The sequence below is a fragment of the Peromyscus leucopus genome, chromosome 10 (assembly GCF_004664715.2).
Source record: "Peromyscus leucopus breed LL Stock chromosome 10, UCI_PerLeu_2.1, whole genome shotgun sequence".
NCBI classification, from domain to species: Eukaryota; Metazoa; Chordata; class Mammalia; order Rodentia; family Cricetidae; genus Peromyscus; species Peromyscus leucopus.
In genome coordinates, this window is record NC_051071.1 from 52,819,051 (window position 1) to 52,835,673 (window position 16,623).

A 16,623-nucleotide genomic window follows, 5' to 3' on the forward strand; every position below is an offset into this window, starting at 1 on the left:
CTCTGTAGACCAGGCTGGCCTCAAACTCCGAGATCTACCTACCTCTGCCTTTCAAGTACTGGGAATAAAAACATGCATCACCATGCCCAGAATTTATTGTATTTTTAAGATAAAATTTCATTCTGTAGTCCAGGTCTGGAATTCACTGCTGTAGCCCAGGCTAGCCTCAAACTTGTGACATTCCTTCTACCTCAGCCTCTCTATTGCTGAGAAGCAGACCGATCTCTGTGAATTCAAGGCCAACCTGGGCTACATAACGAATTCTAGGCCTGCCAGGGATACCTGGTAAGAACCTGTCTCAAAAACAAATTATTTTAAAGATTTCACCAATCTGGGTCAGTAAACTTACAACTTTACTTGCAGCTGGATGCAGTAACAAGAGTGATGTGCCCTGTATCTGAAACAACTAAAAACTGAGTAAAATATAGAAACAAGTGTTCTGATATTGGTTATCATGCACACTGATGAATGAAAAAACAGCACCTTATAACTTTCATAGTTCTCAGTAAGTTAAAAGGCGGTTAGACTAGGGAAGACAGCCCTAGTGGACCCTAATAGTTCTTCCTGGAGTGCACACAGAATAAGGCTTTAAGAGTTGAGTAATCAGTGAGCAAAAAATTACTCAGAAATCAAACTCAAAGAATCAAGTGTTTGATGATCACATGTAGGTGAAAAAATTCCTTGTATCTGGAGAATGAATAACCTTTGGACTTTCTATGTGAAGAGTAATCAAAAGAAGATATGCCCGGAGTCTAGAAACTCAAGGAGCCCCAAGTAGAAAACCCAAACCAAACCAAAGCCAAAAGTTCTACAATATATCCTAACCAAATTTCCTGAAGTGAATTAACCAAAAAAAAAAAAAAAAAAAAAAAAAGGCTTCGAAGTAGCTGGAGTAGATTTTTTTGGAGAAGATTATAGGAGGAACAAATCAGTAACTTCACAAGTTGTTGGAGATAGTAATCAAATTTCAAAAGGAAAGCCTATGAAATAAGCCTATGAAATGCTGGTACACTGCAAACAGTGGTTACAAACTGTTCTTTTTAAATTCTTCTTTTGTTTGGTGTGTCTATGTGTGTCTGTTCATAGTGCACAAATACCTATTTGAGCATGTGTTAAAGACAGGACAAACTCAGGTGTCAATCCTCAAGAGCCACCAACTTTTGAGGGAGGTAGTGGAGTCTCCCTGTGACTCACCAAGCAGGCTGGTTGACTAGAGAGCACTAAATTCTGCCTGTCTCTACTTATCCAGCGTTGAGATTACAAGCATGTGCCATGGAGCCTGGCTTTTCTACAGAGTTCTGTGGTTCACACTCAGGTCCTCATGCTCATACAAAATGCACTTTACCAACCGAGTCCTCTCCCCACAAACTGTTCCTGTATGTCACATTACAATGAGGTTCCATCCATGAGGAACCATGGATGGACTATCTGACCAATCCTTTCATCTGGGTTTGCCTATACAGCTTGCTTAGCCAATCAGGCAGAAGCTACTAAAAGATTATCATGTTCTACTATGTGGAGGTTGCCTTTCTTGACAATTTTGAAGCCTATTCAGTGTATGAAGATGCTGGGGCCAGCCTGTTGGGTGATGAAAAACACGATTTTATTGTTCCATTATTTCAACCAATTGCTAGGTGTCCTGTTAAATAACTACAGACACAGCAGATAATCCAGACCAGACAAACTTCCAAGCAGAATCATGGGCTGGAAATTACTTCTCATACTATCAAGTTCCTAGTATGTTTTGTTATACATAAAAAGTTAATTAATATAAAAGTTTCTATCACTTATTCCAATGGCTTGCTGGCAGTAAAAATGAGACAGGAAGCTCTTAAGATCTAAATGTTTTGGCTTCTAACTTTGGACTAACCAAATCTGTCTACTTCAGGTTAATACCAAATCTTCATCATACCAAAGGAGAAAGGAAAAAGTTCTAGAAATACACTCTCTAATATGCAAACTTGCAGAGCCATATAATGAAAGGTTAATTTTTTTGGATACAATGAATTAATAAAATGAATTTCAATTGCTTCTTCCTACATATTTTAATGTGGTAGAGAATTTAAAATTAACATAAGACATATTTGCATATGATACTTTAAGACACATCTCACAATGTTAGGTATGAACAAATAATCAAACTACTAGACTGAAATCAGTTTGGACTCACCTGTCTCCTGACCAGTAACTATACTGATTTTTTTCTTCTATTAGTTTCTCCATTCTATGAAAAGTTGATTTAAGCAATGTATATGACTTTGAAGAGTCAGGGCTATAGTTCAGTGGTAGAGTACTTGCCTAGTATCTTGCAAGTGTGAGACCCTAGATTCCATCCCGACATTTTCACAAAATACATGTTACATGCATGCATGCATGCACGCATAGATACCTCCATCCAAAAGGCAGACAGTATCAAAGTTAGTAAGTAATGGACTAATCTGCTCTTTTCTACATCAATGATGCACAGGAAGTACGTCACTGTTTCACGTCTTATGCCATTTACACTACAATGCTGCCACTGTTTCTACTGGGTTCGTTTATTCAAAACAAGGTGTTTTCAACCTCCCTTTGAGTTCTTTGAGGTCCAAAAGTGTCCCCACATTCCTTAACACAGACTATTTCCATTGCTCCTGATTGTCCACTATAACTACCACTGGAGACAAATATACTTCGGCTGCAGGACCTTTAGAGAAATCAAGATGGAACTGACAGGAAAACTTCCACCTTATAGCTAGCTTTCATAGTGGCAGAAGGTACTATACAAGCAGCTAGGAGAGAGAAGTCACCTATGTTATTATACAGTGGTGAATGAACCCTGAATGCTACAGAACTGACAAGCTCCACAGGTACAATAGTGAAGTGAAAATTAGGAGGGTAGCCAACCACCTTCTGATTGAGGCCTGTTCCACGGGGAGACTACATGCCCAGTATACTAAACTCATGGGCCATGGGGATGATTGGTGATGAGAACCTACTCCCGTTGTTTTGCTAAATGGTATGTGGTTAAACCATGTCCATGTTCATGTTGATAGCCATAGGTCAGTGCTGCTCTAAACCTTGGCCAGAGAAGCGTCTAAAGTAGACAACAGTCAATGCAGATTCATAACTGGTCAAAGTGCTGAGAATAAGTGTTGTTTGAGCCCCAGCTGTAAATGAAATACCTATGCCATTCACTGCCCTCTCCAACCAAGACCTGAGGAAGAACACAGAGGAGGGATGGAAAGGACCGAAGGGCAGGAGGGAGAAGAGTGCTGTGGACACTATCTTCTGAACATGGCACGGCAACTGCACCGATGAACTCATTCTCTATGGTTACCACCAGCACAAGATCACGCCAACCAGACTTAAATATTCCAGCAGGAAGTACTAGCAGGACTCAGGGGGTTGGGGGGGGGTGTTTAAAAAAGGACAAAAAGTGGGTATCCTGAGGGTGAATATGATCAATGTATATATGTACACAATTGTCAAAAAAAATTTTTAAACTCCAAGGACTGTTTTATGATCCTCTAATGATATTTAGCCTCAAACACATAAAAAGACACAGAGAAGTCAACCAATTAATCTATACCATAAATTTAAAAGGTAGTGTATCAGGCGTACTGGCTCAATCCTAATAACCCAATCACTCAGTAGGCTAAGGCAGAAGACTACTACAAGTTTGAGGTCAACCTGGCTACAGAAGTTCAAGGTCTCTCAGAGATACAAAGTAGCTCCTGTCTCATAATTAAAACAATGGTAAGGACAGCTTTCAAACCACAGGACTTGTTTATTCCCCTCTGTGTAATAGTCTTAGAAAAGAAATCCCTAGAACTCTGAAGAGTTTAGTTTATGTATTAGAGTACATTTATATATAGAACACACACAATAAAAAAAAAAACTTACTTGATTACTGAGAAGAGAGTCCTAAAAAGCTGAATAAAAATTTCATTGCAATCTTCCAACTCAAAGCAGATGTTATATGATTTAACCCAAGCTAAATTCTTAAATCAATAAATAAAAATAATTGGTTAATCACATATATGCAGAACTGTTATACAAAAGCACACTCATACAATTTAATTTTTACAAGTAGAATTGTTTAAAGTCTACAAAAACTCAATGTACACAATTATAAATTATAGATCATTCCAATCTGGCAGCATCAACTTTCTCAAGTTGAAAAGTACTGAATAGTTAGGAGTTATTACAAATATACTTATACAGTTATAAAATTTCAGAAGTAATGAAAATTCATTTTTAGATTAGGAATGAAAATAAAATATCAAATTTTTTCCCACTGGATATACTTATCTTTTTAAGACAGGAGGAAACATAGAGATATTTTCCTTATGAAATGTAAGAATTTATTAAGTTATACATAAAAGTTTTACTTTATATTAATAGTTTTAAGAATTTGCAACTACATGAAATTATATTTATTAAATAAAGTATTACTGTTACCTCTAATAAATAAAAGTATCTATTAAACTGTGGACTCTTTGTATCCTCCAAACCTTTTAACTGTCTGGTAATAAAGAGAAATATGTCCTGTTAAAGAAATAAAAAAAATGAAAAATATATTAGCTTAGACACTATTACTTATCATTTTTGCAATATACTAAGTGTATATCTATATCTACATATAGAGGTATAGATATATAAAAGTAATTACAAACTACAAGAAAGACTGTTTCCCTTTATTTGAATGCTATGGGACAGCCCATTCCATTATTTTCAATGACTGGAAAAGATGAGAACAAACAACATTCTTTGGACTAAAGCTTTATAAAGACTTACTTCTACTGCCTATTTTAGGACATCTCATCTGAGAACGTCCATCGTTTATCTTACTACATTCTCTTCTAATTGTAGAGCTTTTGGTCACTCACTGTCCCTACGTCGCATCATGAAAAACTACTATCTTCATTGTTTTAAGGAGTTTAATGAGTCTTTTCATTACTATTTCTGACATGTAACCAAGTAGTTTTCAGCCCATGGTTTTGAATTTGATGTGTGACACAAAAGCTATTTGGAACAAAAGCAAGACATTAAGCTGAGGACTGATGGTGGTGCTTTATTCCTTAGTACATTTCCATTAGACGGTTTTGTCCATTCCAAGGAGCATTAGTATGGTACAAAATGACTTGTTTTGCTGTAATTCTTACAGTGGATTCTTGTAATCTACATGCATTTTGTTTTTTCCTTACATACATAGTCATGATAGTTTATTCTATAAACCAGGCACTTACGACATGGGCAAAAATAACCATAAAATAAAACAAAGTTATAAAAGTTACAATGTTATAAAAGGGGTCATTACTAATGAACAGATGACTTAAACAAACACTAGGACACTTTTCCAGTTCTCAGCTAACTAAGGCAGCCACTGAGTGAGTCACAGGCAGACGGCACATGTCTCAAGAGGAATAAAGCGTGACCGCGCACTTCATCGTGGTCCTATCAAACTGATACCCTGTGACCTGTTATAGTGGTATTTCCCATCTAATACCTGGGTTAATCACAAGTGATTGAAATATGGGAAGAGAAACCACAGGGATGAGAGGGCGATGCTGACTGTACTTAAAAGGTGTGATGGGCTGACGGATAAAAGCACCTGCTGCTCTTCTAGAGAACCTGAGTTTGGTTCCCAGCACCTACATCTGGTGGCTCAAACCACCTGCAACGCCTTTCAGAAAATCCAACACCCTCCTATTATTTCTGCCGACATCTGCATGAACGCACTACATATAAACTCATGCAGGCACATACACATAGATAATAAAAAGGCAGTTTTTTAAAGTTTACAAATTCCCCAAGAATTTAAATAATATAAAATCAGTTCAATAGTTCACTTTAATAATTATTTTTAATTGTTCAGAAAAAAAGGAGAACCACCAAAACGAGCAGTTCTGAATATCCAGTATTTAATAACCTGTAAGGGGAAAAGTTATTTCAATGTGTAAATTTTAGTATATTACTGTTTCACAAATTATCATTAAGCCACTACTTATGCTTCCCATCTATCCGACTGGGTTTTCTGGGGGACTAACAAGAAGGTTAAATATGAACAGACCAGGACAAACTCTGATCTTTAACTTTCAAAGCCTCATTCTGTACTAGTCATGTCTGTAGGTGATAATTATATGAAACCTGTGGTCGAAAACCATGCTCATGTGACAAAAATAAAAGTAACTTTTTTGTAAACATTGTATTTACCTTAAGTTTATCATGGGAAGTATATGGAGCTTCTGGGGCATAGATTCGAAATATATCAGCCAAACAACATGCTACAAGAAGGCGCACATCTTTATTAGGGTTCCTGAGAAAGAATTCAGATGCGAGATGCAAGGCTAGAGGGAGATACTGTTGCTTTTCATCTTCTGAATCCTGATCCATATCCATAAAAGTTTTCACTACCATCTGTAAGAAAAATAAATAAAAATAAAATAATCAACTCACAGTACTTAGTAATTAGTAAGAGGTGTCCCTCCTCCCCCCGTTCTGTAAGTCTGGGAAAAGGGAACTGGGGACGTGTATGTCAGTGGTAGGGCACAAAGTCTTGGGTTCATTCCCAACCACCACAGAAGCATAAACACCCACACCCACGCTCTGAAAAAGGATAATCATGAAAACTATAGTCACAAAGAAACTAATAAAAAACAAGAATCACCTTGTAGATTACTCAGACACTTTATCTGTTTTACACCATATTTTCTTACAAAAACTTGAAAACATCCACTAGTGATCGTATTGAACTATTTATTTAGATGACATCTTGCTAAGTTGTCAGAGCAGAACCAAACTCCTGGCCTCAAGTGATTCTCCCAAATTCTTCCTTGGATTCTCAAGCAGTTGAGACTACACATATATGTCAACATGCTTGATTTCATTACTCAAATGTAATTTAATTAAAAAGGTTTTGACCCCCATATACACAACTGATCAAATATTTAGCATCTTTCCATCATTTTCATTTTTATAATCAAAGTTGAATTTTACAGGCTCCTTTAACCTTCTTTGCTTGAAATTTTATTGGCCTTTGTATAATACAAAACCATTATTTAAATGTTTCATATAGTATTTCTGATGGAAAGTTTTTTTTTTAAGATTTATTTATTTATTGTACATATAGCATGTATGACTGCAGACCAGAAGAGGGCATCAGATCTTGTTACAGATGGTTGTGAGCCACGATGTGGTTGCTGGGAATTGAACTCAGGACCTCTGGAAGAGCAATCAGTGCTCTTAACCTCTGAGCCATCTCTCCAGCCTCGGAAAGTTTTAATTATAAATAACTTATGCTGAGTCTGAGGCCAACTTGAGCTACAGAGATAACTCAAAGTCAGTTTGAATTGCATAGCAAGACTCAATCTTGTCTCTACTTTTAAAAGTACACATAAAAGGTGTGTATTTTCATCTATTGCTATCTAAAAATATACCCTCCCTCCCATGAAGCACCTAGAAACGATAACTATGTATTTATCATGCAGTTAGTATTGGGAACATGGCTTAAGCCAAGTGGTTCACAGCTTGGAATTTCTCAAGGGGTTGCACTATGACAAGAATGCCATCTGAAGCCTTGAATGAGTCTGCATGATATTTCAGTAATAGCTAATATCCACATGGCTCTAACTGCACAAAAGAAGTGAGGTTCTCTCCATGGTCTCTCTAGGTAGCTGCAAATTAGGAAAGTGTTGTGACTTCTGCAATATCCTCATAGTTACTGAGGTCAGACCTACTCTTGTGTTAGAAAGCACTACACACAGAATATAACGAAACAGATACCATTTGAGGCAACCTTGAAGACTACCATCCTGAACTAGTTAGATTTTATGTCAACTTGGCACAAACTAGATTCATCTAGGAAGAACATTAAATTTTTTAAATTTCTATTTATTTACTTTTTGCATGTATTAGTATTTCGCCTGTACATGTATCTGTACACATTATATCCCTGGTGTCCTCAATGGCCAGAAGAGGGCATTGGATTCTCTGGAAGAGAAGTTACAGGCGGTTATGAGCTGTCATGTGGGTGCTGGGAACTGAACCTAGGTCTTCTTCAAGAACAGGCAGAATTCTTAACCACTTAACCATCTCTCTAATCCAGGGATGAAAATCTTAACCAGAAAATACCTCCAAAGGAATGGCCTGTAAGCATGTCTATAGGGCACTTTCTTGATTGATGTGGAAGCACCCAGCTCACTGCCATCCCTGGGCAGGTAGTCCTGGGTAATATAATAAAGTAGACTGAGAAAGTCAGGAAACAGCATTCCTCCATGATCTCCGCTTCTGCTTTAAGTTCTTGCCCTTCCAACTTTTTGATGATGGACTATGGTATGGAACTGTAAGCTTCCTTCCCAAGTTGCTTCTGGCCATGGTGTTTTATTTCATCACAGCAACAGAAACTCTAAGACACAAATAATCCCTCTTCATCTTTCATTCTAATGTAGTTCTTTCCCACAATGGGTTTGGGTACAGCCATGATGTACTGACTAGAGGGACATTAGCTAGCTTGATGGAGCTGGAGCTGTAAGCACTGAGGCAGCAATGTCCCCTTTGCCAACCCAATCCCAGGTTACAAAGCTGCTCTGTCTAAACTGAAAAGGCCACATGTAGTACCCTGGGAAATGAGCCCTCACAAAGACTGTGTGCAGGCTGACCTAGATGCCCATGCATCTAAAGTTGAGCTGTAAGACGCACCTCTTATATTCCTCCTGTGGTTTATGTATCTGTACCATAGTTTTGATTACTGTAGCTGGTTTTCATTTCCCTTTTTTTTTCCATGTGTGTGGGTGTGTTATACATGGAACAGAAAAGCTCAGCAAATTTTGAGACAGCTGGAGAAACAGCCCAGAACTACAGTACTGGGATTAAAGGTCTGTACCACCACATCAGGCATAGATTCAATAGAAAGTTAACACTTTCTTCCTTTCTAAAGGTTTTTGTTTATTGTATTAAGAAATCTTTGACCAATCAAGTTGCAAAGTTTTCTTATAAGTTTCCTAATTAAGTTCTATAGTTGTAGGTTCTACATTTGTCTTGGGGTTAATTTCTTTATGTACTGAAAAGTATTTTTGTCAAGCAAAATGGTAACATTGCTACACACACACACACACTGCTGCCGCCGCCGCCGCCGCCGCCGCCACCACCACCTTATTCACCTATAAATCCATTCTTTCTCCCTTGAGTTGTTCTGACTTTCCGTTGTTGTTTAAAGAGACTGATGGTAATGTGATATGGCAGGACTATTTTTCTAAACTATTATAGTCCTGTGATTTATATGTCTGCAGCATAGTTTTGATTACTGTAGCTTTGTTATTTTCTCCATGGGTGTACTATGCATGTGTATGCATGTTTGGAAATTTTTTTGGGGGGGCATGTGTGAGTGCACATGTATGGAGGTATATGCATATACATGTGTTGAACAAAGAAAGGTTAACATTGAGAATCATTCTCCATTGGGGCACGGTCTCAATCAAACCTAGAGCTTGCTAATATGGCTAGTCTTGCTGGCCAGCTTGCTTTGGTGATCCCAAGGTTTGGCAACTGAAGTTGGAATTACAGGCTGGCGGCTACGTAACCCTGGCATTCACATGAGGTCTGGGGACCCAAACTCCCAGTCTTCACCATTGGCCAGCAAGTGCTTTCACCACTGAACCTGTTCCCAGGTTTGATTACTGGGGTTTTTACTGTGCACTTTGAAAGCAGGTAGTATGTGAGTTGTCTATTCAGTATGAAAATGGGACCAACAGTGGTAGACCACGCCTTTAATCCCAGTACTTCTGAGAAGCAGGTGGATCTCTGAGTTCTAGGCTGGTGGTCTACATAGCAAGTTCCAGGACAGGACAGTCAGGATTACACAAAGAAACCCTATGTCAAAACACCAAAAAAAAAAAAAAAAAAAAAAAAAAAAAAAAAGGGAAAAAAGAAACAAACAAACAATAGCTGGGGGTGGTGGACCACACCTTTAATCCCAGCACATAGGCAATGGCATATGGAGTTCTGTGAATACAAGGCCTGCCTGGTCTACACAGTGAGTGGAAGCCAGGGCTACGTAGAGAGACCTGTCTCGAGCCCCCACTCCCAAAGGAAACATACACTGGCAAAAGTAGAATGGTATTACTGTGGATAACTTCAGTAAGAGGAAGACACAGGGGCTAGAGATGGCTCGGTGTTAAGAGCACTTACTGTTCCTGCAGAGGGCCTGAGTTGGCTCCTAACATCCACAATGCTCAGCTGATGGCCTCTGCAGGCACCAGACACATATATAGTATACATAGATACATGGAAGCAGTAAAACATACATATACATGAAACTTAAAAAAATGATGAAATACAGTTAATATTTAAGCTCAAACAAGAAATGGAGAAAGAGAGGAAGGGAGGGAGGAAAAGAAAAAAGGAGATGTAACATCATGCTAGGGACATAGAGCTCAGCTAGCAGAGAGCTTGCCTAGCATGCATAGCTCTAGGTTCAATCTCAAGCACACATAAACCAAACATGATTGTTGCAAGATATCTGATTACATTCTGTATAGATATGTCACTGTGATTGGTTTAATAAAAAGCTAAATGGCCAACAGCTAGGCAGGAGATATAGTAGGGACTTGGCCAGAGAAAACTCTAGGAAGAAGGCAGAGTCACCAGCCGGATGCAGAGCAAACAGGATGGGCAATATGGAGATGAGGTAATAAAGCCATGAGGCAGAAAGTAAATTGATAAAAATGAGTTAAGTGAGGCGGGCAGTGGTGGCGCACGCCTTTAATCCCAGCACTTGGGAGGCAGAGGCAGGCGGATCTCTGAGTTCCAGGCCAGCCTGGGCTACCAAGTGAGTTCCAAGAAAGGCGCAAAGCTACATAGAGAAACCCTGTCTCGAAAAACCAAAAAAAAAAAAAAAAAAAAAAAAAAAAAAATAGTAAATGGAATAGAACAGCTCTGAACTATAGCTTACTTTTCCTGGTATGGTCTGACAGAATGATTGAATGCTTTTGTACAAAAATCAGAGCCTTAAAAACAAGGATTTGGTGAGATTGTAAAATGGTGTGCCACTTTGGCAAAACAGTTTGGTGGTTGGTCAAAATGCAAAACATTGTTACTCTGTTACTCAACAATTCTACCCTTAGGAATATATCCTCAAACTACTGAAAATGTGCACCTATGAAACATGTACATGAAGGTTTACAGCAGTGTGTTGCTAATAGTAAAAAAGTTAAAACAACTCAAATAGCTATCAAATACTGGAGAGAAATAAAATGTGGCTTATTCATACAATAGAATATTATTAAGACATAAATAAAAAATAAAAAGCTACATAAAAATGGAATATGCACATAGAGTCTCAATCCTGTATGGTGCTGTACTGATCAAATTTTTTGACTGCTGATGAGCAAACAATGGCTGTTGTGAGACACTGGATTATGGAAACTGCCAAATTAAACCAACCTATAATATTTTAAAGATGGCTTAACTCCAAAGTGGAAGTCAAAAAATATGCTGCATTGGAGAAGTTATGCTTTTGTTTCCACAGAAAACAAAAGGCTGTGAAATCATTCAAGGTTGATAAGGTCAGATTTGATTGGGGGAGACCCCCTGAAAATCCTGGTTACAGACATAAAGAAACAAACCTAGAAAAACTACAAGGCAGGTGATGTATATTTACCTATTCAAACATAAAACAAAAACATCATCTTTGGCTGGCCTGTGAACACACAGTCAATACTTGTGTTAATGCAGATATATATGCTACCTTTAAAAGTTTATGTATTTTCAGAGTAAGGGGATGCCAAGGAAAATGTGTGGTTCAGGTGATGCAGCCTCTCTGAGTGCCTCAGCTGGAGTTTCCTCAGAGTTCTGTATCCAGAACAGCTTCAAGGCTACAGGCTGAGATGGTCCAGTCTCAGAGACTACTCCAGCCAGAATTTCAGATAAGCCTTGCATTATCCCATCACACCAAGACTGGACCACAGCTAGCCATTCCCAGGACCTGACCACTACCTTAAATTTTTTCAGGGTCCCCTAAAGATGGAAGAGCCCCCAGACAACAGGAAGCAGTCTTGACAATACAATGCTCATATTCCCAAGAGGTGGGGTGGATGGTTTTTGGTCATTCAGTGGGTTATGGATGTTTGTCATTGTTTAGCAGGGTTGGTTACAAGTTGTTGTTGTCGGGGGCTGGAGAGATGGCTCAGAGGTTAAGAGCACTGACTGCTCTTCCAGAGGTCCTGAGTTCAATTTCCAGCAACCACATGATAGCTCACAACCATCTCTAACGAGATCTGGTGCCCTCTTCTGGCCTGCACTCATACATGCTGTATACCTAATAAATAAATATATCTTTAAAAAAAAAGTTATTGTCATGGTCAGGGAAAAAGATGAACAAAGGAAATTAGATTCAGGGATGTCTTTCTGAAAAGAAAAAGGGGTGATACAGAAATGCTAGGAATAAAAGGGTAGATTAATGAATCTACTTTTAAACTAAAAAAGCAACTAGAGTCTTAAATATTTTACATTGGTATGGATTTTTGTATATTTGGTAAAAATTTAGGCTATTTTTGTTATACTTATTATTGCTATTCTTATTTAAGGTATTATACCTATGCAGCTCATTTAAAAATGTAAAGTTTTAGTCCTTGAAAGCTATTTAGGATAATAAAGAAATACAGGTTAGTAGTTAGTCATCTTTAACCATCAAACTTAGTCATGTTTGGTATGTTTTCAAGGTCATACAGAGATGTATTTTAGATAGGTGCTCTTCAAACACTTCAAAGACCTACAGAATACGACATTTAATATGTTTTGTTTTAATAACCTAGGGCTTTACTTGACAGTGAGACATATCTGTTCCTGGCAGCACCAATTTACTTCAAAAAAGGATGATGGGCATTAAAGAACCTCCATATAGAGTTTGCTTTCTTTATAACAAAGCCAGTGACTAGGCAAAGAAACTGCCCTTGCCTCGACTGCTGACAGCATGCTGTCCAAACTGCACAAACAGGTCACAAAGGAAAGTATCTGCCAAACTTTGCCAAGACAAGGTAGGACATTATAAATGTAATCCTTACCTGATAATTGTTCTTTTAGTTTTACTATGTTAGAGTTAAAACCCTTTCCTTTTTATTTAGACAAAAAGGGGGAAATGTTGAGAGACATTTGATTACACTATGTAAAGATATATCACTGCAACTGGTTTAATAAAAGGGTAGGCTGGGTAGTGGTGGCGCATGTCTTTGCTCCTAACACTCAGGAGCAGAACAGGTGGATCTCTGTGTTCGAGGCCAGCCTGGTCTACAGAGTGAGTTCCAGGACAGGCTCCAAAGCTACACAGAGAAACCCTGTCTCAAAAAAACCAACATAAATAAATAGCTAAATAGGAAGTATAGCAGGGACTTCTGGACAGACAGAACTCTAGGAAGAAGGCAGAATAGCCAGCCAGACATAAAATAAAGCAAACAGGATGGGCAATATTGAGATGAGGTAATAAAGCCATGAGGCACAAAGTAAATTAATGAAAATGGGCTAATTTAAGTTGTAAGAGCTAGTTAGAAAGAAGCCTAAGCTATCGGCTGAGCTTTCATCATTAAGTCTCTGTGTCAATTTTTTTTATGAGCTTATGGCCCAAAGGAAAATCCAACTACATAGGGTAGTGCATACCTGTAATCCTAACTCTTAGGAAGTAGAAGGAGAATCATTACAAGTCATCCTTGACTACATAACCAGTCAGTTATGCCAGCCTCGGGTACACAAGACCCTTTTTCAAAACTAAATTATAAAACAGGGACTTATCCAGTCTGCCCTGTAGACCCTATCTCAAACCATTGCTCTGCCTTAGATTCTTAAGTTTCTGGAACTACACAGGCACCTTACAATACCCAGGCCACTTTTAAATACTTAACTGAAACTATATCACATAAAAACTCATGAACAAGCTGGGAGGTGATAATGTACACCTTTAATCCCAGCACGAGGCAGGCAGATCTCTGAGTTTGAAGCCAGTCTGGTCTACAAAGAGAGTTCTAGGACAGCCAAGGTTACTACACAGAAAAACCCTATCTTAAAAAAACAAATTTTTATTAACAGCAGATTAAAACTATCTTAAAATCAGGGCTGGAAAAAATGGTTCAGTAATTAAGACACTGCTACTCTTCTTAGAGGACCTAGGTTCAATTCCCAGCACCCATGTGGCAGCTCACAACTATCTGTAACTCCAGTTCTAGGGAGTTTGTCTGCTGTTTGATGGTTTTACTCTTCTGGGGGGCTTGCCACCCAGCTCCCAAATAAATCACTCATGGAAGTTTATTCTTAATTTTAAATGTCTGGCCTTAGCTTGGCTTGTTTCTTGCCAGCTGTTCTTAACCTAAATTATCCTGTCGACCTTTTGCCTCTGGGCTTTTCCTGTTCTCCTACTTCTATAAATCTTACTCTTACTCCACGGTTGGCTGTGTAGTTGAGTGGCTGGCCCCTGATGCCCTCCTCCTTCCTCTCTCGTTCCTTGATCTTTCTCTCAGATTTCTCCTCCTATTTATTCTCTCTGCCTGCCAGCCCCACCTATCCTTGCCTCGCTATTGTCTGTTCAGCTCTTTATTAGACCATCAGGTGTTTTAGGCAGGCACAGTAACACAGCTTCACAGAGTTTAAAAAAATGCAACATAAACAAAATTAGTAATATACCTTAAAATAAAATTGCCCAACAGGGATCCAATGTCCTCTACAGGCATCCACAGGCTTTGCACACATATGGTACAAAGACATACATGCTGGCAAAATATTCTACATGTAATTTAAAAAAAAGAATAAAAAATTTTAAATCTCAAAATTGGAAATATCTGTTCATCAAAAAAGTAAATGAAAGCTGGGCATGGTGGTATATGCCTTTAATTCCAGTACTCCAGAGGCAGAGGTAGTTCTGTGAGTTCAAGGCCACCTATTCTACATAGAGCTCTAGGCCAAGCCTCCATAGAATGATTTTATTACAAAAACAAACAAAAATGTTATACTCTCATATGGTATACTCATACAAAAGAATGCTATTTGGCAATTAAAAGGATATGATAGAGGCAATTACATGTATTAATCTTTAAAATATGATGGGCCTGACACAGAGAACAGAGAAGACTAAAGGAGAAAGAGGTAAAATTTCTGGTGATGACAGGTATTCACCATCATGATGGTAGTAGGGACACCAAGAACAAATACACACACACATACACACACACACACACACACACACACACACACACACACACGTTTAAATGTATGTATATGGCCGGGCGGTGGTAGCGCACGCCTTTAATTCCAGCACTAGGGAGGCAGAGACAGGGAGATCTCTGTGAGTTCAAGGCCAGTCTGGTCTACAGAGCGAGATCCAGGAAAGGCACAAAGCTACACAGAGAAACCCTGTCTCGAAAAACCAAAAAATAATAAATGAATGAATGAATGAATAAATGTGTATGTCAAAGCTAATCACATATATCGCAACAGTAATTCTCTGACACCAAGTGAGTGAATGTCACTCAATTACAGTAACTTTCTGAAGTTAGCGTAGATCTCACAAATTAAACGGTAAACTTCTGAGGCTGGAGAAATGGCTCAGCAGTTAAGAGCACTTGACTGTGTTCTTCAATGGGTCCGAAGTTCAATTCCCAGCGATCACGTGGTGGCTCACAACCATCTGTAATGGGATCAGATTCCCTCTTTGATGTGCATGAAGACAGAGAACTCATATACATAAAATACATGAATATATATACTTTTACAAGGTAAATTTCAGGCGGGTGGTGGTGGCACATGCTTTTAAACTCAGCACTTAGGAGGCAGAGGCTGTCGGATCTCTGTGAGTTCAAGGCCAGCCTGGTCTACAGAATGAGATCCAAGACAGGCTCCAAAGCTAAACAGAGAAACCCTGTCTTTAAAAAACAAAAAAAGAAAAAAAAAAAAAAAGTAAATTTCAGACTCCCCTCTACCACACTTCAGACACCAGCCACAAGTCTTGTGGGAACACAGTACTTCTGACAAACCAGCTACAAATGTAGCATTTCCTACAACTCCTTCAGGTTCAAAAATTTGCTAGACAAATGAATAGGAATCATTAGTTTTACCTTAAAGGATGTAACTCAGAAACAGTGAAGCAGAAGGGACATGAAGGCAAGGTCTTGGTATAAAGTAAGATTTAAATAAAGAGGCAGAGCTCCCGTGTTCCTGGGGAACCTAGCCGCTCTTCTCTAGTACAACAGTGTGCTCAGCAACAGGAAGTTAGTTCCTTTAACCTTCATGCCCAGCTTTATTTATCAGGGTCCCTCTGAACGAGTGAGATTTCAGATCAGGAAGTCAAAAGTTCCAGCCCTTGTACCATGTGCTTGGTCTTTCCCCTTACTGTCAAAAGCTGCCTCACTGGCAAAGATGTCCTCACTGGGAAATACTATAGTTTGTTTTAATCTCCCAGAAACAAGGACAAAGACTACACAGTATCAAAATGTTCCATTAATTGTATTTCGGTTAATAACCTAGTCTTGGAAGCCAGGAGGAGTGGTGGTACACACTGGAGTCCGCATACTTGGGAAGCCAAGGCAGAACAGAATCACGAGTTCGAGACCAGCATGAACTCAGGCAAAATGTAAACTACAAGAACTTTGTCAATCCACTCAGGGA

General features: G+C 38.7%; 1 protein-coding gene across 1 annotated transcript in view; it reads right to left on the bottom strand.

The window, feature by feature from the left end:
- Pds5a (PDS5 cohesin associated factor A) overlaps positions 1 to 16,623 on the bottom strand; it is a 115,323-nt gene that overhangs the window by 74,358 nt on the left and 24,342 nt on the right. Inside the window, exons 3-5 of the mRNA XM_028882242.2 lie at positions 6,196 to 6,399; positions 4,441 to 4,527; positions 3,883 to 3,980 (exon numbers count right to left, since the gene is read on the bottom strand). Coding sequence (XP_028738075.1) covers positions 3,883 to 3,980; positions 4,441 to 4,527; positions 6,196 to 6,399 — 389 coding nt within the window. The remainder of the gene's footprint in view (positions 1 to 3,882; positions 3,981 to 4,440; positions 4,528 to 6,195; positions 6,400 to 16,623) is intronic.